Below are 22,168 nucleotides of genomic sequence, written 5' to 3' on the forward strand. Positions count from 1 at the left end.
TGACAGATGGGAAAGCTGAGCTCAGCTGAGATCCTGGATCAGCCCACAGACTGAATCAGGACAGAGTTATGTCTGTGAACTCACCCTTTAATCTCAGCCCCAAGTACAGGTCTGGCACAGGGTAAGAGGCTGATAAGTGTCTGAGGATGGATGAATGTGGACAGCATTTTAATTAGTCACATGATGACTTGACCTGGAATCTTCTACTCTAAAGCTCGCATTCTTTGCACTGCACTGCTCAGCATATGCCGGTACCCATAGCCTGTGTGTTGTACAGCTTAGACAGATGCCTAAAGTCATCCAGATGTTGAAGGATCAAATGAGGAACGGTGGAAAGAAGGGAAGATTGAATGAACAAACAACTGTAATATGGACAGCCCTGCTCAGTCTCTCCCTCTCTCTCTCTCTCTCTCTTCTTTAGGAGCCATTCCAGAAACATATGAGGAGGGAAAACTTCTTCACTCCACACAGGCCTTGACAAGGAAGAATCTCTTCCAAAATTTCACACAGCTACTACTCCTACAAAATTCTTGCCCGAGAGGCTGGGAGACCTTGGTCAGGAAAAGCAGGCATCAGTATAGAGTAGAGGAGAAAGGACGTCTGATTGAGATGCAAGACTTATTTGCCCCAAGCCAGGGTAACCAGGAAGAGCCTCAGCTTATCATATTGTATGGGGCTGCTGGGACTGGGAAGTCATCGCTGGCCAGGCAGGTGAGCAGAGCCTGGGGACAAGGCTGGCTCTACAGGGATCGCTTCAAGGAAGTCTTCTTCTTCAGCTGCAGGGAGCTGGCCCAGTGCCAGCAGCTGAGTCTGGCAGAACTCATAGCACAGGGCCAAACTGTGCCCACAGCTCCCATCAGGCAGATCCTGGCTCAGCCTGAGAAGCTGCTCTTCATCTTGGATGGCATAGATGAGCCAGCATGGGTCTTGGAGGGGCAGAATCCTGAGACATGTCTGCACTGGAGTCAGACACAGCCAGTGCACACACTGCTGGGCAGTTTGCTGGGAAAATCTGTCCTCCCGGGGGCTTCCTTCCTGCTCACAGCTCGGACCACAGCTCTCCAGAGGCTCATTCCTTCCTTGAGGCGGCCGCGTTGGGTGGAAGTCCTGGGCTTCTCTGAGACAGGATGGAAGGAATATTTCTACAACTATTTTCCTGAGAAAAGAAAAGCAATCAAAGCTTTTAGTTTAGTTGAATCAGACCCAGTGCTCTCTACCCTGTGTCAGGTCCCCTGGGTGAGCTGGCTGGTCTGCACTTGCCTGTCACAGCAGATGGAGCTCGGGGAAGACCTCTCCCTGACCTCACAGACCACCACCACTCTCTGCCTGAAATACCTTTCCCAGTCAATCCAAGGTCAGCACCTGGAGACCCAGCTCAGGGCTCTCTGCTCAGTGGCTGCTGAGGGGATCTGCAGAAGAAGGACCCTGTTCAGTGAAAGCGACCTCCGTAAGCAAGGGTTAGCCCAGGCTGACATGGCCACTTTCCTGAAGATCGGTGTCCTTCAACAGCAGCCCGGCTCTCTGAGCTGCAGCTTTGCCCACTTGTGTCTCCAGGAGTTCTTTGCAGCGATGGTCTGTGTCTTGGGGGATACGAAGGAGAGATGTGGTGATATAGAAAAGGACAGAATTGTGGAAAATCTGAAACAAGAGTATGAGAGGCATGAGCTGTGTGAGGCACCCGTTACACAGTTCTTATTTGGACTCTCGAGTGAAGAAGGACTGAGAGAAATGGAGAGGATCTTTGCCTGCAGGCTGCCCCGGAAGCCAAAGTTGACACTTGTGTCTGACATCCTCAGGAAAACCCTACCCCATCAACTGTATTCTCTGGGTTTGTTCCACTGTCTGTTTGAGCATCGGGAGGAGGAACTCCTGAAAAGGGTGATGCATGATCTTGAAGTCGGAACTGCTCAAGTCCTAATGGAGGTGGAGGAACCAGTATTTCAGCCAAATATTGGACATCTGGTGGTGAGGTCAGATGTGGAGCTCATGGTGGTCACGTTCTGCATTAGGTTCTGCTGCTGTGTGAGAAGCCTTCAGCTCCATGAGGGTGAACCGAGGACACAAGCACTGCCAGTTCCCAGGATGGTTCTGTGAGTATCCAGACACAGCCCTCTCTCCAGCTTCCCCGTGGATCCCTCGAGCCCACATGCTCTAAACACAGGAAGCACGCTTAGCTGGTTCCAAGAAATCAGGGTAGAGGTCATCAGTGACATCAGCTGCTGAATCTGACCACCCTTCTCTGGCTGCCTCTGTGTGCCTGACCATGGGGTGGGCTGTGGAGTTCTGTCTGTGCCTCGGTGGGACACCCACCTTCTCTCATTCAAATCATTTTCACAAGGTTCCAGCACCCCATAGGTACTGATCCTCCCTCTTAACACGCTTTCTCTCTGAGAAACTGCTCATTCAGCTACTGCAGGCACCAACTCCTATTCTCATGACAGTGACCTTGGCCCTGAGGGTTTCCACCATCACCTCAGAGTTCCTAAGTTTCCCTGCCCAGATGACTTCCTGTATGTGCCACTGAAGGCAGTCTGGCCATGGAACTCACCCTAATGGCTCCCCAACTTCCAGGCAATCTTGGCAGCAAGTAGAGTTCTCCTTCCAGGGGTCCCTCCCACTGTGCTGTAACGGTCACTCAGTACCAGGACGGGTCTCTCCTCTACGGATGATTCCTTCCATCAGTATTCGTTAGGCACTCCTTTATGGCAGGCCCTATTACAGGAAAACTACCAACCAATTACAGGAGAAAATATAGTTGCAGCCTTGAGTACCTCAAGATGGTAGAGAAGATGGACAACAACTCTAATCACACATGGTGTGACACATGAAATGATCATGCAAACACCAGGCGCCAGGGAAGGAAGGGTCACTCTTCTGGAGAATGCAGAGTAGACTCAGAGGAAAAGGTTTTGAGTCTTCTGTTTTCACACATTGAAGCTTTTCCAGATAAGATGAGCTGGACTTCCTGCATAAGCTTGAAATCTCATCCATCATTCAGGAGGCTAAAGCAGGGAGATTCCTTGCGTTCAGGACTTACACAGCAATCTGGGCAACTCTGCCAAAGCCCACCTAAAACATAAGTAGTGGAGTGACTGTTAGAGAACAGGAAGGGGATGAGGAGAGGAGTTGGAGGTGGGGCTGAAATGTGCTTGTAGAAAAGTGATGATATATCATTTATCAACTCAATAAAACTTAGTTTCCACCAGAACTCCATTTCTCGTTAAGGGTTTGGGAGCTGAGCTTGGTCATACGTGCCTGATATCACAAAATTAAAAGACTGAGGCAAGACAATCAGAAGTTCCAGTCCAGCCTGGGCTCTATAGTGTGACACTGTCTCAAAGCATCATGGGCTAAGGATGTTATCTATTCATAGAGAGATTGCCTAGTATTAATTTTCTATTGGTATTACAAAAGGTCATGGCCATGAAAACTTTTTAGTTTATGTGGGCGAGGAAGCACTCTGGAGGCAGAAGCAAGTGGATCTTTGAATCTGAGACCAGCCTGGTCTACAGAGCAATTTCCAACACATCCAAAGCTACACACAGAAACTCTGTATCCAAAAAATATTTATTTTATTGGGGCTTATGGTTGCAGAGGGATCAGGGTCCATCTGGCAAAGGGAAAGGATGGTGACTGGAGCAGCAGGTGAAGGCTCATATCTTGAACCATAAACAGGAAGTAGAGAGGATCCTGGGAATGCTCAAAGCTTTCAAATCTTCAAGTCTGCTCCCAATGACAACTTTCCTCCAACAAAGGCACACCTCCTAAGGCTACCCCAAAGAGTACCATGAGTTGAACAAACTATTCAAATGACCATGACTCTGGGGAATATCACATTCAAAACATCACATCTAGTGAGCACAGGACCCTAGATTTTGTACACAGAATGATTTAGAGAATTGTAGATTCCTAAATTTCCAATTTAGAAATACCTATTAATCTTTTTTCTATATACTTTTTATAGTACAACTGAGCCACACTATATCTATTATCTTGTACACCCATTTATTTTCTAAATGGATTAAGACTATTCTGTAGTTATTAAGAATCTAGTTACAATGAGGTTCTGAATAACATTATGATAATACCTAGGGAGAATACCTTGGCCAGTTGGACCATTTGTTTTTCCTGTTCTTGGCCAATTACAGTTGTTACTAAGTATCTACATTTATAAACAAGTAACCCTGGAAGGATCTTGATACAGATCTTGCAAGTAGAAGTGCTCTGATGTCACCTTCAGAAGAATTCTAAATAGGTACAAAGAAGCCAAATGGGTCAAGAGAAACCAGGAACACCAAGCCTGCTTGCAAAGGATAAACCCATGGGGAAATAAGAGGCTTCAGCTGCTAGTGAGAAGAGTAAGTTGAGAGGAAAATCAGCCAGAAAAGGTAGGGAGATAAATAGATTGCACACAAGGAAAACAGTTCAGAGGTGGAGTCAGCCACAGCCAAGGGATGAAAAAGGACAAGTGTAGAAAATTATGCTTTCAAAGATAATGAATGAGAAATTTTTCTGTGTCTGGCTCCTGATGGCACCTCAAGCATTTTTAATAATATCTTCTGAAGTTCCACGTTCTGTGAATGAAAATATTAACCATGAATCAGAACTGCCATCCTTTGAGGGCTGGAAAAGTGGTTCACGTTTAAGACCACTTGATGTTCTAGCAGAGAATGTGGATTTGTTCCCAGCACCCACAGCAGATGGCTCACACCACCTTGAACTACAATTGCTGCGACCCCGGCCCTGCTTCTAACCTCTGCAGCCCCTACATCCGAATAGTGCACACACAGACAAGCAGGCATGCAATCATACACATAAAGTAAAATACAAATAAAGCTTTAAAAAAAAAAAAAAAACAGCATCTTTTGAACTTTAGTATTTGGTTTCCTTAACATTACTTTGACTCTGCAAAACTAGAATAAAACATCTTATGCTAAAAAAAAAAATAAAAAAAAAAAACATCCTATGCTTGTTGTTTCAGTCAAAGTGGGTGACTATTAATCTGTGTTTTGAGAGTTTTTGGCTTGTATTTTTTTTTTTGCAAGTTTATCGTTTTGTTTTGTCTGTTGTGTGAGTATCCGATGTTTAACAGGCCAGGCATGGAGGTGCTCCCAGTCACTTTGGGTTTGGAGTTCAGAATCACCTAGATTCACGACTCCCCTGCCTTTTTATGCTTGTATGCTGGCATTAAAGGAATATACTACCATTCTATGCTGATTCTCTCTCTCCCTCTCTCTCTCTCTCTTTTTTTCTCTCTCTCTCTCCCCTATCAGATCCAAGTGGACTGCTATTACTGACGCCAGCTGGAAGATTCTCTTCTTCAATCTTAAATTCACTAGAAACCTGGAGGAGCTGGACCTCAGTGGAAATGCCCTGAGCCACTCTGCAGTGAAGCATCTTTGTAGAACCCTGAGACACCCTGATTGCCAACTACACACCTTGTGGTGAGTTCGGGCTGGGTTCTCCCCCAAAGTAGGGATGGATGGCAGGAGACTAAAGGGGGAAGCTGAGTCTGGGGTGAGGACTGGTATTCATCAAATATTCTCTGAACCCTCTTGATTATGCCTGTGACAGATTCCAGACATGCAATGATAAACCAATGAGATTCTGTTTGGGGGATCATAAGAGACTGGTTAGCAGTCTGGGACTGGGACTCTAATAGCTATTGCTAATAATAATAATAATAATAATAATAATAATAATAATAAGCCTATGAGGACTCCAATGAGACAAAATTCCTGAGGAAGTGGCTAGAAGGAGGGCTGAAGAACACAGAAGCAAAGTAAGGCATGAGGAGAGACAACTTCAAGTCCAGGGAATGGCATCTCCCAAATTTCCTCCTGCCCTCAGTCCTCATAACTAGACTTCTACTCTGTTTCTATGGACTTTTTCCTTATTCAGATTGCACATAATGAGAGAGATCATGTCCTATTCTATGTCTGGTGAGTTACACATCACATGGTTCTCGAGGTAGGCCAGTGAGCTGTCCTGGGCCTCATGGAACTCTGCCCTGGGCAGCAGCAACAGAGAAGTGGTCAGCAATGTGTACTCCATGGCCCTGCAGCTCAGCTGTGGGAAGAATGAAGCTATCCACCCAGACAATAACAGTCAACAAGAGAGCTAAGCACTGCCAGCTCAGCATGCCAGGACTCACAAAGGGAGGCCTGAGATCAGTTCCTAAGAGCAGTGAGCCCTGGAGAAGCTGACGGCAGGCATCTATTGAGGGTTTTTTTTCCCCCCAGCCCCAAGCTCCTGGAGTAAAGACTTATGATACTAAAAGTGCTATTTACAAATACCTATGCCATGCAGCTAGGCTCATTTTCTAATTAGCTTGTGACTTAATTAACTCAGTTATTCTAGTCTAAGTTCTCCATGTGGCTGGTTACCTATGCTCAGGTACCATACATCTGTCCATTTCCTGCCTAAACTATAGGCCATAGATTTTTTAATTGACAGATGATGCATCAATACACAAGACATTCCCTCAATATTTCCCCTGTTAAGTACAATAAAAACTCCTTTTCTTTCAATAATAAACTATATACAATTGCAACAATTATGAAATTATTAGGTAAGATTTACATTTACAATGTCCAGCCCATATACATTTGGCAACTTAGGATAAAGTATTCTTAGTGTGTTCAGATTTCTCTACCTAAATTGTTTTCAATAATGACTTGTATTACAAATCCCAAGGTATCTTCTTAGACCTTAAACATCTTCTTAAATCCTAAATAACTTAGGCTTAAGCTTTATTGCAAGACTATAACGAGCTTTATTGCAAAATTATTATTTTTTATTTTTTAATATTAATCACAGGTTATTTACTTTGTATCCCAACTGTAACCCCCTCTCTGATTCCTTCCCAATTCCACCCTACCTCCCTCATCTCTTCCCTGTCCCTTTCCAAGTCCACTGATAGGGGTGGACCTCTTCCCCTTTCATGTCACCGTGGTTTATCAGGTATCTTCAGGACTGGTTGCAAAGTCCTCCTCTGTGGCCTTGCAGGGCTGTTCCTCCCTTGGGGGCAGGGGGAGGTAAAGGAGCCAGTCCTTGAGTTCATGTCAGAAATAGTTCCTGTTCCCCTTACTAGGGTACCCACTTGGATACTGAGCTACCATGGGCTACATCCAAGTAGAGGTTCTAGGTTACATCCATACATGGTCCTTTGTTGGAGAAACAATCTCATAGAAGACCCCTATGCCCTGATATATTTTGTCCTTGTGAAGCACCTGTCCTCTCCCAGTCATATTAACTCCCCCTTTTTATCATATGATTCCCTGCACTCTACCAAAGGTTTGGTTATGAGTCTCAGCATCTACTTTGATATGCTGATAGGTAGAGTCTTTCAGAGGCCCTCTGTGGTAGGCTCCTGTCCTGTTTCTTGTTTTCTCCTACTTCCCATGTCCATTCCATCTGTCTTTCTAAGTGAGGACTGATCATCTTACCCCAGGTCCTCTTTCTTGTTTATCTTCTTTAGTTGCTCATATTTTAGTATATTTATCCTATCTTTTAGGACTATATAAGTGAGTATATACCACGTGTGTCTTTCTGCTCCTGGGATACTTCACTCAGGATGATATTTTCTAGATCTAACTATTTGCCTGCAAATTTCATGATTTCCTTGTTTTTAATTGTTGAGTAGTATTCCATTGTGTAAAAGTACCACAATTTCTGTATCCATTCCTCTGTTGAGGGACATCTGGGTTGTTTCCAGCTTCTTGCTATTACGAATAAAGCTGCTACAAACATGGTTGAGCAAATGTCCTTTGTTGTAGTCAGAGATTAATATTTACTAATGATATATCTTCTGGTAATGCTGCTATTAGTCCTAAAACAGCTGTATAACCAAATCATCACACAGAGACTGGGTTTTTAGTTAACTTAGAACACAATGCTGGGCAATAGTTAACTCCCTTCTAAACCTCCAAGCCCTCAGTTTCCTAACCTTTAGATTTCCCACATTATACTTGTTTTTTGTGAAATCTTAGGTCTGGTTCATGCTCCATGTCCTCCAAGCTCTCTCCTCCAGCTCTGCTCCCCTGGCTCTCCTCTACCCCTTCTCCTCCCACTCATTTCCTGCCTTCTGGTTCTTCCCCTCTTTCCTGTCCTCTGCCTCCTCCTTGCTCAATATTGTGTCTAGTTGCTTTATTTTGTTCTGTTTACTCAAGAGTTGAGACAGGATGCTTAGAATGAGTATCACAATGCAATATCGGGATTGAAACCAGAGAGTTGGGGGTGGGGGGAATCAGCATTTGAATGAACAAGGGTAAGGTGTATACATTAAAAAAAAAAACATTATATCAACATTTTCCCCTTTAAGTCCAATAAAAGGCTCCTTTTCTTTCAATACAATAATAATTATGAAAACTGTTAGGTAAAATCTACCTGTGCAATGTCTAGTCCATGTGTATTTAGCACATGGAGAGGGTATCTTAGGAGAAAGTATCTGATTATCCTATCTATCTTGACAAGTTTAAAGTTCTATATCTAACTTTTATCCTTATTGTTATTACCTATATGAAAAGATTTCTTAACTTCTAAACAACTTAAGCTTAAATGTGGTACTGTAACTATTTGGTCTTCAATTCCCATCAGAGACTTGAGAAGGAATAAAATTAGTTATGAGAGTAAATAGGAAGTGCATGTTAGCAGCTTCCAAAAAATAAAAATTTGACAGAGACAGTTTGCTGCTGAACAGTCACCCATAAGTCTCTATAACGTTGGAGCATCATCTTCAGCCTTCTGGCTCAGAATATTTTGACAGACATATACATGAAGCAGGAACTATTTAGGACTTGCTTACCCAGTCTTGGCAGAGTTTGGCAGTCGACTTGTCCTGCATTTAAGCTTGCCCATTTTAGGCAGAATTTGTCTGTCCTGAAGCGAGGGTATTTTCTTAACCTGAGTGGCTTGTTTGCCACATTTGAAGCCATCTCCATATGGAGGTTCTTCTATGCTCATTATCTTCTTTCAGATAGACAGGGTGCTGCCAGGAAATGACTTGTCTCATTGTCAAAGAATCTTTAAAATAATAAGAACATTTTAAATGCCATATTCTGTAGGTCTCTGAAGCTTTTGAAGACTACCTATCTTTATGTAATCTATCTGTATATAAAATCATATCTATCTGTTAAACCTAGGATGTATACTCCTCTGATAAATTAGACTAGTGTCTGACATGACTATGAGTTGAATAACTAACAATTAACTTGCATACTTAATATCCTAACAACCTTTTAATAGTAGTTTAAAAGTATTGGAAGTAACCTTGACTTTCTATCAATATAGTAAAGCTTATACCAATGTACTAAAATTACTTATTTTTGCATCAATATGCAAATCTTATAGCAGTGTTAAAATTAACCTTATTTGGGAATAACAAATAAAAATCTACCTTTTTTTTTCTATTTCTATAAAATATCCCTGTATATTCCTTCTTTTACTTTGAATAAGACTATGAATAATAAACATCTCCCAATGACAATAAAATTTCGTAGCCATAACAAACAACCAAAATCATACCCAAACACCTTTAAGAAAAATTGGACGCTGTTCTCTTGGATTTCTTCTAGCTGACATTTTGGACATGTAGAAATCCTGTAGGGGGCCCAAATAAAAATGGTTAATTAAGCAAGCAATAACATTTGTGGTCCAGTCTTTGAATGTTAAGAAATTTCAGGCTTAATAATAGTCCTCTTTGAAACAGTCTAAAATGTTGGACCAATTAAAATTAGTAGCTTCCTTCTAAGTTCTTTTGGGAGCAGGCTTTGATGAGAAAACAGCAATTGAAGCAGTTGAGGCAGGAACAAGAAGAATGCTGGAACATGCAAGATGCTGGAAGAGATGTGTCAATGTCCCAGCATGGTGAAGAATGATTCTGTTAGGTTTGATCCAGCATCTCTGGTGTCCAGTTCTTTTGTTCTGCAAACATATAACTTCTCACAAGCATTATAGAGTTCTAAAATTATAAATGTATGAGATGTGCAGGATGAAACTAAACTGTAAGCCAATTTAATCTACATCAATTAAAAGGTTAGCATAATACATATTGAAGATATTATAGCCAAGGATTTATTGGCCACGTATTGTTGAAGTTTTTGGCTGGAGACACATTTTTATGTCTCAGTTTTAGAGTTGTTCCCATGAAAAGGGATTAGCAATATAAGTTACCATTATTACTGAACATACAATCATTATCATCGAAACAAGTTTGGATAGATTAAAATATCTTTTTGGGCTCTTGTGTGCCTGTTGTATTAGGCCAAGCTGCTACCTATTTCCCTAGAGAAGCCTCCCATTAGAGAGACAAGCTGGTGGCCTTCAGCAATAGAAAAGGCATGCTTTAAGGAAACTTTATATAATCTCCTTTTTAATTTAGAATATAAGCATTCCATAGGTATCTTGTACCTGTTTTGAGGTTTAGCCCTAGATTTTTATATATGTTTTAGCTATTTGTCCTATCCCCTTGTTTATATAGAATGGGAAATTATGCCTTTATAGCCAAACTTTATTTAAACTCCCTCTTACCTTTAGCTTTTAAGCATACCCTAGGCATCTTGTAACTGGGCTTTACATTGATAATGGCTATTTTTTGTCTTGTCCCTTATTTATACAGGATGGGCAGTTATGCCTTTATAGCCAAACTTTATTTAAACTCTCTTAGCATTAGCATATAAACTCTCTTACCCTTAGCGTTAAGTATAACCTAGGCATCTTGAACGTGGATTTTTATATTGGTTTTGGCTATTCTTTGGCTTGCCCTTTATTGAAGTGGGATGAACAGTTTTGTTTTTTAAACATATGAATATAATTTTTGAGTTTTTAGGACTAAACTAGGTTGGCATGTACTTTGCCATTTTTAAGACTCTTGTGTCTTTTTTACATAGGCACAACCAACATTATTCCCCAGTGAAAATGCCTCATGTTTAAAAGGATAAGGCAATGTGACATTATCTCTCTTTACATAAACCTAAAAATGATGTGAATCCAACTTTAGAGCAATAAGGACATAACATCTATTATTAAGAAAAAAGAATTTACATGGTAACCTTAAAGAAAATTTTGTCATTTTGAATCTTAGAGTATCTCTGCAAATGGCTAAACAGCAGGAGTTGTCATTCTGGCTTTTATTATGTAAATAAGCTTGACCCAGAACTCAGAGATCTGCCTGTTTCTTTTTACTTTGTGTTGGGAAGAAAGGCATGTGCCTTCACCAACTTGTTTAAATATTTTTTTCTCAAATTAACATCAATGTAACTCAAAGCCTTTAAATAAAAATCACACAAAGAGACAATAAAATTTTAATTTGGGGTCAGTTGTACCAATTTACGCTGTAACAAACAAAGCCCAGTTGGTTATTTTAGTCGATGTTTTAATAAATTGGTGGACCCTTACCAGAAAGAGCTGACAAATATCTTGCAGCCAGAGAGCTTTGAATTTTAGCCATTATTAACCTAATTATTTGGATGAGTACTACTGTCTGTAACTTAGTACCCCAATCCTTGGCTTTCTCCCCATTTTCTCCTTGAAATTTCTTGGAGAAGGCATGGAGAAGAACCAACACCATTAAACATATTGCTACCAGATCCATGAATATGACAGCCAAAATGAAGCCAAAAGGGATTAAAACACCCTCTGCCATGGCAATTTTTTACTTTACATGCAATTTAGGCCAAACTCTGTCTAGAGGTTTGTCTGCCTCCAGTTCCTTTCTTTCCTGCCATGGCTGTGGAGCTGAACCAGTTGATGCAGCCACAGTATAAAAGAGCCATGCTTGTTTACTCCTTAAACTGCAGCAGCAGCCAGTTTTGTTAGGGAACTCTCAGGTCTGCCCACAGGAGGCTGTCTTTTGCTCCTGGGCAGGTTTAGGAGTCTCTCTTAAAGAGACAGTAATTGACCTGGGAGTTTTTAGGTTTTAAGTTTGGATTTTATCACTGGGAGCTTATTCCCCCCCTTCAAATTATGATAAAGTATGATTTAAAGGGTGTGGATACTTAGATTAGTTGGGCGCAATTTGTTGTAAGCGGTGATTAATATTTACTAATAATTATCTTTTAGTAATGCTGCTGTTAGTCCTAAATAGCTGTATACCCAAATCACCAGACAGAGACTGCATTTTTAGTTAACCTAGAACACAATGCTGGGCAATAGTTACATCCTCCAAGATCTCTCCTCCAGCTCTGCTCCCCTGGCTCTCCTCTACCCCTTCTCTTTCCACTCATTTCCTGCCTTCTGGGTCTTCCCCTCTTTCCTGTCCTCTGCCTCCTCCTTGCTCAACATTGTGTCTAGTTGCTTTTTATTTTGTTCTGTTTAATCAAGAGTTGAGACAGGATGCTTAGAATGAGTATCACAATGCAATATCCGGACTGAATTCAGAGTGTTGGGGTGGGGGTGGGGGGAGAAGTCAGTATCTGAATGAACAAGAATAAAGTGTATACATTAAAAAAAAAAACAAATTCTCATAACACAACCTAGTTTTTAAAGAAACCAAATCTTCCACTACAGTGGCTGGTTACCTGTGCTCAGGTACCATGTGTCTATTCTCCTCACAACTTCTCAGCTGAATCTCCCATGCCTTACTCTCTCCCAGAATCCTTTCTGCCTGCCAGATGTCCCACATCCTAAGCTATAGGCCATGGGTTTGTTTGTTTGTTTGTTTGTTTGTTTGTTTTTTGATTGACAGGTGATATATCCATACAATACACAAGACATTCTCTCAAAAATCATCCCATGCAGGCTGGTCGACTGTTGCCTCACATTCAGGGACTGCAGAGTCCTGGCCTCAGTGCTTGGGGCCTGCTCCAGCCTGGTTGAGCTAGACCTGGAGCTGAATGACCTGGGCAATGATGGTGTGAGGCTGCTGTGTAAGGCACTCAGGAATCCTGCCGAGGTAAGCAAGACCCCGAGGTTCCCCTTGGAAAGCGTAATCTTCTGTGAGGAGGCCCAGGAGGGTTTTCTGGGGCCTGAAAGAGAAATAAGACATGGTTGGGACAACCTGTGGCCAGAAGCCCAGGGAAAGGCAGAGTTGAGAAAGGCTCTGGAACAGAAAGGCATTGGAGTCATAGGGTTTCAGTAAACAGGCCTGAGATAGTCCCCTGTCCCAGAAATTGTGCCATTCCCTCTGCCCTTGGGTTTCATGCAAGGTAGGGAAGTTCTAACCGATAGCCCTGGGGACCCATGTCCTTCTCCAAGAAGCTGCTTCTGTAAGACCTGGGGTCTCACAGCTCAGGAGTTCAAGATCGCGCCCTTCCCAGAAACTCCCCCAGACCAAGACTCGTTGCAAAAGCAAGAGGTTTATTAACCATTGCGCAATGGGGTCACCCCTGCCGGTCAGCAAAGAGTGGCACCGGGAGACAAAGGCCTTTAGGTTTTTAAAAGAAAAATTGCGGGAGATTTGAAGTTGCAGTCTTGGCAATTTAGGATTGGATGAGGAAGCTATAACGTAAGATAATTGGTTAGTCTTAGGTGCTCAAGCTTGGCCAGTCCTGCCAAGTGTGAATGCAGCTGCAATTGAAGGTGGGGGTGGTTAGCTCATCCTTGAAGATTAGGGGCTACAGACTTTTGGCTGGAGGTCAAAAACTACTCAGAAGAAGTCTAGGTTTGTTGCTAAGAAATGCTATCTCAAAGACAGGAGGTTTTTGGGGGGTTTTTTGTTTTGTTTTGTTTTGTTTTGTTTTTTGCTGAGTGAAGGTCATTGCTTGCTTGCCCCCTTTTTTTTTATCTGTCCTCATAGATAGGGTCACATTTTTCCATTCTCTGGAAAGGTACTAAGAGGCTTTATCTTAACCTGAACCTAAAACTCAAAACTATAGGCTTTAGAAGACATACAGGTTACAAAGTTAGTCTAACCCTTTCACTTCATGCCATCTCTAAGCTTACTCTTCTGTCTGTCCACCTTTCCAGCAGAGTCCTACAGCCATTTATTAGAGTAACATTTCCCAGAGGTAGCTGGACAGTGTCCTTCTGGTACTCGGAGAACCACAGAGGCTCCAGACCCTTGAGCCCAGAGACTTCTGGTTCTCCCAGACAACAGGAAAAGTTGCACAAGACTGTGCCCAGAAACTTTCTTCCATCAGGCCTCCAACTTCAATTCAATTGTTGTTGTTATTTTAGTAATGTGTATGTATGTATCAGTAGTTCTCAAACTCCTAATGTGGTGACACTATATGGTTCCTCATTTTTTGGTGACCCCAACCAAAATATGATTTATTTGATACTTCTGAACTGTGATTTTGCTACTGTTATGAAAAGTAATGCAAATGTCTGATATTTCCAATGGTCTTAGGTTACTTCTGTAGAAGAGTCATTTGACCCTCAATGAGGTCTCGACTCACAGGTTGAGAACTACTGATATATGTAAATGGAGATGCCCCCAGAGACCAGAGGAGTCAAAATCCCTTGGGACTGGAGGTTCAGGTGGATATGAGCCACCTGATGTGGCTTCTGGGAATTGAACTCAGGTCCTCTGGAAGAACAGTATGTGCTCTTAACCACTGAGCCCTCTCTCCAGCTCTCTTCTTCACTCCTCAAATGCACAGGAGCAGCTGGGCACTGAAGACTCTTGTTTCCACCCCTCTGGGAGCTGAAACTGGCCCCTTTGTTCCCCAGCCTGCTTTCCTCAGCCATTACTGTTCCCCACAAATGGAAGAGCAAGTCTGCAGCTAGCCTCTCTTGCTAACATCTCTCTTCCAAACATCTCAGTCCATGTGAAGTCTTAGCTGCATCCTTCCCTCCTGGAGACTGAACAATCTGAACCTCAAAGTCTCCATCATCCTCCCCAGGGAGAGCATCCCACAGAGCAGATGACAACATTGTATGACCGTGCACAGAGCAGGAGCCTTTCCCCTCCTGCCTTGTCTGTGCCTCACAGCAGGCAGAGCAGGAGTGATGTACCTGAGCTTAGGACCTGAGGACTCAGAAACCCAGAGAAGGCAGTCACTACCCTAACACCATCAGCAATCCCAGAATTGAGGGTCAGAAGAATGGGACCAGAGGCCGTTAGGGAGTGGCTCCCGGGCAAGGACAAGGCTTCCTCCTTAGCACTAAAGGAAATGGGAAGGGAGGAGAGAATGGATCAGGACTCTTTCCTGCAAGGTGACTGTCCATGAAGCCTCACATCCCAGCACCATGTGTTCACTTTGAAGAGCTTCCCAGAATCCCTTTGGGGCTATGGCCATGACCTCGAGCCACTGGGAATGCTGATGGCTACAGGGTGCCCTTTGCCAACAAGAGTTCCCTCATCCACGGCCATGTTCACCTCCTGGGACAGTCTGATTCCAGTGACTGGCCTGTGGGAGGGGCTTTAACGGTCCAGTCCCTCATATCAGCTCTGCAGTGTTCCAAAGGTCCTCACCCTGGATTCAGATCTTCTGCACACTGACCAAGCCCCACAGACACTGTCTCATGGACACATCTCCTTCTGCTCAGGCTGCTGTCTGTCCTTTGTCCTGATTTTTGATCAAGAATAAGCCTGAATAAGCCTCCTCACTAGCATCATCCACAGACAACAGAATCCATGATCTTGGGCCCAGAGCTCTCAAGATCCTGTGGGGATCCCAGAACAAACAGCCCCCTCTTGTGTTTGCAGGCTGGACCAGGCCTCTCTCAGTGACCAGGTGATTATGGAGCTCAAGGCCCTGGAGTCAGAGAAGCCACAGCTGCTCATCTCCAGCACACAGTAAGGACACAGAATTCTGTCTGGTCAACACAGGCCCTATGGGGCTGCTCTAGAGCTGAGAGGTGGAAAATGGTCCTGAGGTGGGAGGAAAGACGAAGAGAGCCAGGAAGAAAACAGGAAACCAGAGCTCCAAAGTAAAGTGTGGGGGGGGGGTTGATTATGACTTTTCTCTTTTTAGTAAAAATAGAATCACATCACATGCCTGCTTAAGTCCTTCCATCAGAAGAAAAGTTAAAGAGTATGAAAGGCTGAGTCAGTGGTGAGTCCTCTGGGCACAGCAAGAATGACAGTGGTAGCCGCCAGTAAACCCAAACTATGGAAACAATGAAAGCCTTCAACACACTGGGAAAGAAAGACACACAGGTGAAAGACACATAAGGGAGGAAAACACCTTGTGTATCAGTGTACTGACCTCAGTGCGGACACACACACACACACACACACACACACACACACACACTATACTCTGGGACTGAGGGGACGCCTCAGGACTGCAAAGCCTGGTGTTGGACATTTCCACTCATGACCATGAACACATCTGTCCTCAAGTTCCTACCTGCTGTGCCACATGAGAAATGAAGGGGGATGGGGTAGATCTAGGGGTCGCTGTAGACCTACAGGTCAGCCATCCATTGATCAACATTCTGGCGCACCTACCATGCATCGAAAGTATTTGGGCATCTGAGGGCACAGCAGTGAGGAAGGAAGACATGGCCCAACATTCAGTGTCTCGGTCCAGCAAGGAGGGTACTTGTTCCCACAGTCCACACAATTGTACCTGAGAGCTGTGAGGGCAGGAGCTGTCTGTCTGAACCCCTCCACAGCTCAGATGAGGTGCGGTGGGCTCTCAAAGATGGGAAACATAAAATGAGCCAAGGCAGAGGGAGAGGCTACAAGGAAGCAGAAAGGGAAGCTCCTTTGAGGGACAGGAAACTGTGTGGAGACCATCAGCTCTGCCAGAATCACCTGGGAGATCCACAGAAATGCAGGTTCTCAGGCCCCACCCCATTCTGTCTTTACTGACTTGGAATATCAGGTAGGACAGCTTCCTTCAGTGAGAATTCTGATTTAGCAGGCCATGCAGGTGACATTGGAGCACAGTGATTTGATGGTCATTGGTCTAGAGGTCAGTGAGCAGGAAAGGGTAGCATTTGGAGGCCGGAGGTGAACAGGGGCCACAGAAAACATCACGGACCATGATAAGAAATCCTGTGATGGTGACATTATCCCCTTTATAAAGTCAGAGCCCTTATGACATCATTGTGTCTTACCCTTCACCTTCCCAGGACTGTGGCACTGGGGAATAACTTTATACTGTGTGAACATTGAGGAATACTTTCAATTAAAGCAAAGGAAGGGTCGAGATTATTCTGTTCTTGGCACCATGGATGCCCAGGAGGATGTGGTGCCTTCATAGAGTTCTGGCCCAGGGAGGAAGCATGAGATGGAGTTCAAATTCGGTTGATTTTATGTGGATTTTATGTGGGGGATATTGTGTGCACAGCCCTGGTCTCCCTGGTTTCCCCTGACATCTGAGGGAAAGAAAATGTCTGTGTGTAGGAAGTCACACGTGATGGTCCCTAAGAACACTGATGGAGAAGAAGTGTGTGGTTCCCTGACCTCATTCAAGCAGCAGAGACCACACTCAGGTATGTGATGGGATCAAACCCAGAGCCTTGTGAGCACAGGATGGAAGAGCACAGGTTGGAGGAAGTCATCATGTCTTTCTTTTTATAATTTTTTTATTTCATACATAGATACTATATTTAAATCATTTCTACCCCTCCATCTACCTCTCCAACTTCTCCTGTGTTCCATCAACAAACTCTCAAATTCCTAACCACTTCACAAATATTATTATCAGATATATGTGTATACACGTATGTACACATATGTATATATTTACACACATATAGGCACCTGGTGAGTCCACTTACACTTGGCCATGTTCCGGGCTGACCACTTGAGACTGGAAAACCTATCACGGAGCTCTTTCCAAAGACTGATTTTATCCCTCTCTTAGCAGCTCTTAATCACCTGTAGCTCTTCATCTGGAGGAGGAGCTTTGTGAGATTTCCCAACCACATCAGCATGTCATGCTGTTGTCATCATGCAGCCCCTGCTGAGGCAGCACTGTTGTCGAGATTTCATGGGGGCAAATTCCCTCTCACATGTGGAAAACAGATCACGGATGTCGGGAAGCAGTCACCATTCTATCCTCGGTCTCTAATAGGAAACATTACAGGGTATTCTCTCAATGAAGAATGGCCCCGCCCCTTACAAAATATTAGCTCCTCCTCCCCACGTCCTGGGGGCTGGTGCTGCCCTTCTCTCAGGTCTATGACTTGAATTAACCTCTGTACCAGGGATCCCTGTTCTGAGCTGCTACAGCCTGGGCATCACCCTCCCAACCCTGCTCATCCAAATTTACATTGGCTTTTTTTTTTCTCTCTCTCTCTCTCTCTGAACAAACCCAGTGGAGACATGTCTGGAAAATCAATATTTCTGGACTAGCAGAAATAGAAACACAATGACTGAGTTGGGAGCGTGAATTGGGATTCAGGGTTGCTCAGAAGGCAAGCAGGGAAATGGAAGAAAACACAATCTATAAATAAAAAGCATGCAGGTGGCCCAGCAACATCCATAAAGACTGCAGACACACTTCCTGCTAAGACTTAGGCTGGCCAACCCAAAAATACTTCAGCCATAGTCCAGTGCTGGGGAGACTGCACAGGACAACACAGAGTAACCACTGTCTGTCCTCTTTTAGAGGAGGGGTCCTCCCAACCTGCACCCCTTGAGCTCTTCTGCTCAACTCCTCCTTCCTCTCCGGGAGATAAACCGGGGACTCTGGGGACTGATGATGACTTCTGGGGCCCTGCAGGACCCGTGGCTACTGAGGTGGTTGACAGAGAGAGGGGCCTGTACCGGTGAGTGAGCTCTGCCTGGAACATGCTGGCTTTCCCCAGGCCCCTTTCCACAGGGGATCCCCACACAGCACTCACTAGTCTCTACTGTGTGTCCTACTCTCACCTACCCAGGGGCAAGGCCAGGGCTGGACTAAGAAGGGTGGCTGTTATGGACTGGGGTCTTTGTCATGAATTTTTCAAACATTTACTAAACGAGAGCACAAATTTTCCTGCCTAATTCCTCTGCTCCTGTGAGCATTTTGTAAATTTTATTCAACTATTCACATTCCTCCTCTGTCATCACTATCACAGTATTTTAAGTCTAAGATATAAAGTAGTTTCATCCCAAATATTTTACTATGAATCTCCCCATAATTAAGATAGGACCTTATCTTCCATAACCAGCACACCATGACCATATCAACAGAGCTGACATGAGTCCTTCGTTTCTTCTAAACCATCTTTGCTCCACTTTTCTCAGTTATGTGAAGTATGGTCTTTGTAATGATTAATATATTGATAGTACCCTTCCCCTTATGGTATTTGGGTTCCCTGTCACTTAGATTTCCCTTAAATCTCAGTCGTGTCTGCATTCTTGCTTTACTAACCACCACTATGTAACATGTACCCATCAGAAACTGAAGACATGAGGGTGACCACAGCAGCCCTGCTCTTCAAGGACAGAGTCCTGTGGGTAATGAGTGGCTCTCTCCACAGTCATGGTGTCTGCCATTGCCTGTTTCCTCCTCCAACATTGCCACCATCACTGCCTCAGCTGGAGAAACTAGGTTCTCCCACGAAAACTGACATTTGTCCACTCTTCAACAATCAAAGAGAAACGCCTTTGAGAAAATCACTAACCATCGTGGTAAACCATTGCTCTAGGTCAAGGATTTGTCACTAATAGAAGCAGGGAGACTCACATTATCTGTAAATATATTGATTAAGGCTACAATCACTGAGAAGTGAAGATGTATGTCAGTGTGCCTACCTGCACAAGGTCATGGACTGATCCACAGAACCTAATTCACACACACACACACACACACACACACATACACACGTCAATGTCAGCACTCTGGTCACCATCACAGGAACGTCTAAGTGTCCCCAGGTGTGTGTTGCCTGTGGTTTGTATTAGATCACCCATAGTTCTGTGAGCTGTGAGTGACTGTCATCACCCCTATTTGCAGATGAGGAAACAGAAGTGGGGAGTTGGATGACTCAGTCAGGGCTCCACATGCAGACAGCAGAGGAACCGGAGCGTTCTGAGTCTGCTCTGTACCCAGCCCTGCATGCATGTGCACACAGCAGATGAGCAGTGCTGGGGTTGACTCGGTGTCTGTCTCTCCCCCTTCTAGAGTTCAACTGCCCATGGCTGGTGCCTACCACTGTCCCAACACAGGACTCCACTTTGTGGTGACAAGGGCAGTGACAATCGAGATTGCGTTCTGTGCCTGGAGCCAGTTCCTGGACAGGATTCCCTTGCAGCACAGTCACATGGTGGCCGGGCCTCTGTTTGACATCAAGGCTGAGCAGGGAGCTGTGACTGCTGTGTTCCTCCCTCATTTTGTGGCTCTCCCAGGTAACCAAGGGAAGCATAAGGATGGGGGTGGTAATAATGGGGAGATGACTTGTCACACAGCAGACGATAGAATCACAGATGAAGAGCAAAGTGTCATGGCTTCCTTGGCAGGGCAGAGCAGGTTACCGAAATGGGAACTCAGATGCTGCCTCCATCCCTCTTGCCTGATGTATCTTCTTTGAAGCACATGTGCCCCAGGCCTACAGCTATCTTTCTGTTTTACCTGAAGGAGGCCCTATGTGGAAAGAGATGCCCTCAGTAGCAATATTAACTGGCGATTGTTAATTGCTCTTTACACATTATGTCCCTCAAGGTACCAACAAAAAACAGGGAATAATTAACCAATTTGAAGATATTGTTGAAAATTCAGTCTGGAGAAACTAACAAGGAATACTTGGTACCCAGGGTTTTCCAACACTGTAGGCCAACACACTCCTAAAGGCAGGGGAAAAATGATATCACCACATTCCATGAGCCACAAAACTGGGGCATCCTAAAAAAAAGACAGGGGGCTCGTGAAGTGTCCCAACCTCAATGATCTCCAAAGATTCCTTCGGAATATAGTCTGGTAATTACAAGGTTTCTAACAAACAATCTCATAAAGCAAGTCGTTAGTACAGGTGTTGATCACAGCTCTCTGGAGGCTGTGGCAGGAGAAACTAGATGATCTCAGCTCTCTGGAGGCTGAGGCAAGAGAAACTAGAATTCAATAGCAGCCTACACTACACAGCCAGACACTGACCAAAAAAGGAAAAAGCAACAACAGCAAGGGAACCAGACATTGTACAAGTGGCTGGTGAGGTCAGCTTCCTGTCCTCTTCAAGGAGCACAGCAGTAGCCTCACCACAGAGACCAGGGGAGTCTAGCTAACAGTGGAGGAAGATGGAGTTGGTTCATGGCGGTAAAGGGGATGAGCTTCCCAAAGTCAGATGTTAAAAAAGGGAGACCTTAGAGCTAAAGAAGTCATGAGAAGAAAACAGAATCACAGAGTGCTCCAGCCAATAGAATACTGAATAGAAAACAAGCTAAGCACCTCACAGGTTAAAATATTCTTATTTAATGGCAAGCCTACAAGAAGAAAAAAAAGCAAAAATGAAGAAAATAAGCAGGACTCAGTTGAAAAAGATCTCAGCACACTTATAAAACAATCATCACACCTGAAAACACATGAGGCCTTGAACTACATATCTGGCAGAGCTGCCAAGATGGTGCTTCCTAGTGTGTCTAATGAGGCAGTCAAGCAGCTGCACACAGAGATCCTGGCCTCCCCAACAGCACTTGCCCCAGGCATCATCCAAGCTTCTTCCCTGAAGGCTGCCATCTTCCCTGTTGCTTACTCCCACTCTCAGAACAGACAGTTATACAGAAGAACAGTCAAGGCACCACCTGGTGGCACATACCTGTGGTGCCAGATTTCCAGAGGCTGAAGGAGGAGAATTGTATCCAAAACCTAAGTGAGAAAAGAAACGAAAGAACTTAGCAAGCCATCATAGACGCCTCAGTAAACTTCTGGTATCAACGATGGAAGTCCAGTTCTCCATGGTCCCCCACACCCTGAGGACATGCCTAGTGTTTAGACTAGCAAGAAGGGACAGCATCTTGTGGGTTCTGTAAAAATTGGTGCAGCAAAAACAATGAGTAAGTCCTGGATGGCACTGGAGATGAGGCGGACTTGGGGAAAGCCAGGCTCTCAAAGCTCCACATTGGTACACAGGTGATGAGAGGTTTCATGGGAAACCATGAACTAGCATCACTGATTGAAATTCCAAGCTGTACCACTTCCTGGAGGAGCAATCTCCTTGTCTCATTCCTTGGTGGTTACTAATTCTCAGGGAATCACCCAGGAGAAATAGAAGTGCTCTCTGATGGCAAGACATTCACTGCAATACTGTTTGTCAGGGTGCAAAGCTGGAAGACACTTGGTGTTGAAAGGACAGGAAAACAGTGACGTGCAGACTGGTGTGCCCATTAGCCGGGATCACACCAAGCTGACAA

General features: G+C 44.2%; 1 protein-coding gene across 1 annotated transcript in view; it reads left to right on the forward strand.

Moving 5' to 3' along the window:
- Nucleotides 1–421: 421 nt before the first annotated feature.
- LOC129666744 (NACHT, LRR and PYD domains-containing protein 1a-like) overlaps nucleotides 422–22,168 on the forward strand; it is a gene marked incomplete at its 5' end in the record, with an annotated part of 33,558 nt that continues 11,811 nt past the window's right edge. Inside the window, 8 exons of the mRNA XM_055593985.1 lie at nucleotides 422–2,090; nucleotides 5,274–5,444; nucleotides 12,739–12,892; nucleotides 14,784–14,815; nucleotides 15,590–15,679; nucleotides 17,240–17,328; nucleotides 18,516–18,609; nucleotides 19,950–20,173. Of these exons, the coding sequence (XP_055449960.1) occupies nucleotides 422–2,090; nucleotides 5,274–5,444; nucleotides 12,739–12,892; nucleotides 14,784–14,815; nucleotides 15,590–15,679; nucleotides 17,240–17,328; nucleotides 18,516–18,609; nucleotides 19,950–20,173 (2,523 nt within the window). The remainder of the gene's footprint in view (nucleotides 2,091–5,273; nucleotides 5,445–12,738; nucleotides 12,893–14,783; nucleotides 14,816–15,589; nucleotides 15,680–17,239; nucleotides 17,329–18,515; nucleotides 18,610–19,949; nucleotides 20,174–22,168) is intronic.

The sequence above is a fragment of the Psammomys obesus genome, unplaced genomic scaffold (assembly GCF_907164565.1).
Source record: "Psammomys obesus unplaced genomic scaffold, mPsaObe1.curated_primary_1811, whole genome shotgun sequence".
NCBI classification, from domain to species: Eukaryota; Metazoa; Chordata; class Mammalia; order Rodentia; family Muridae; genus Psammomys; species Psammomys obesus.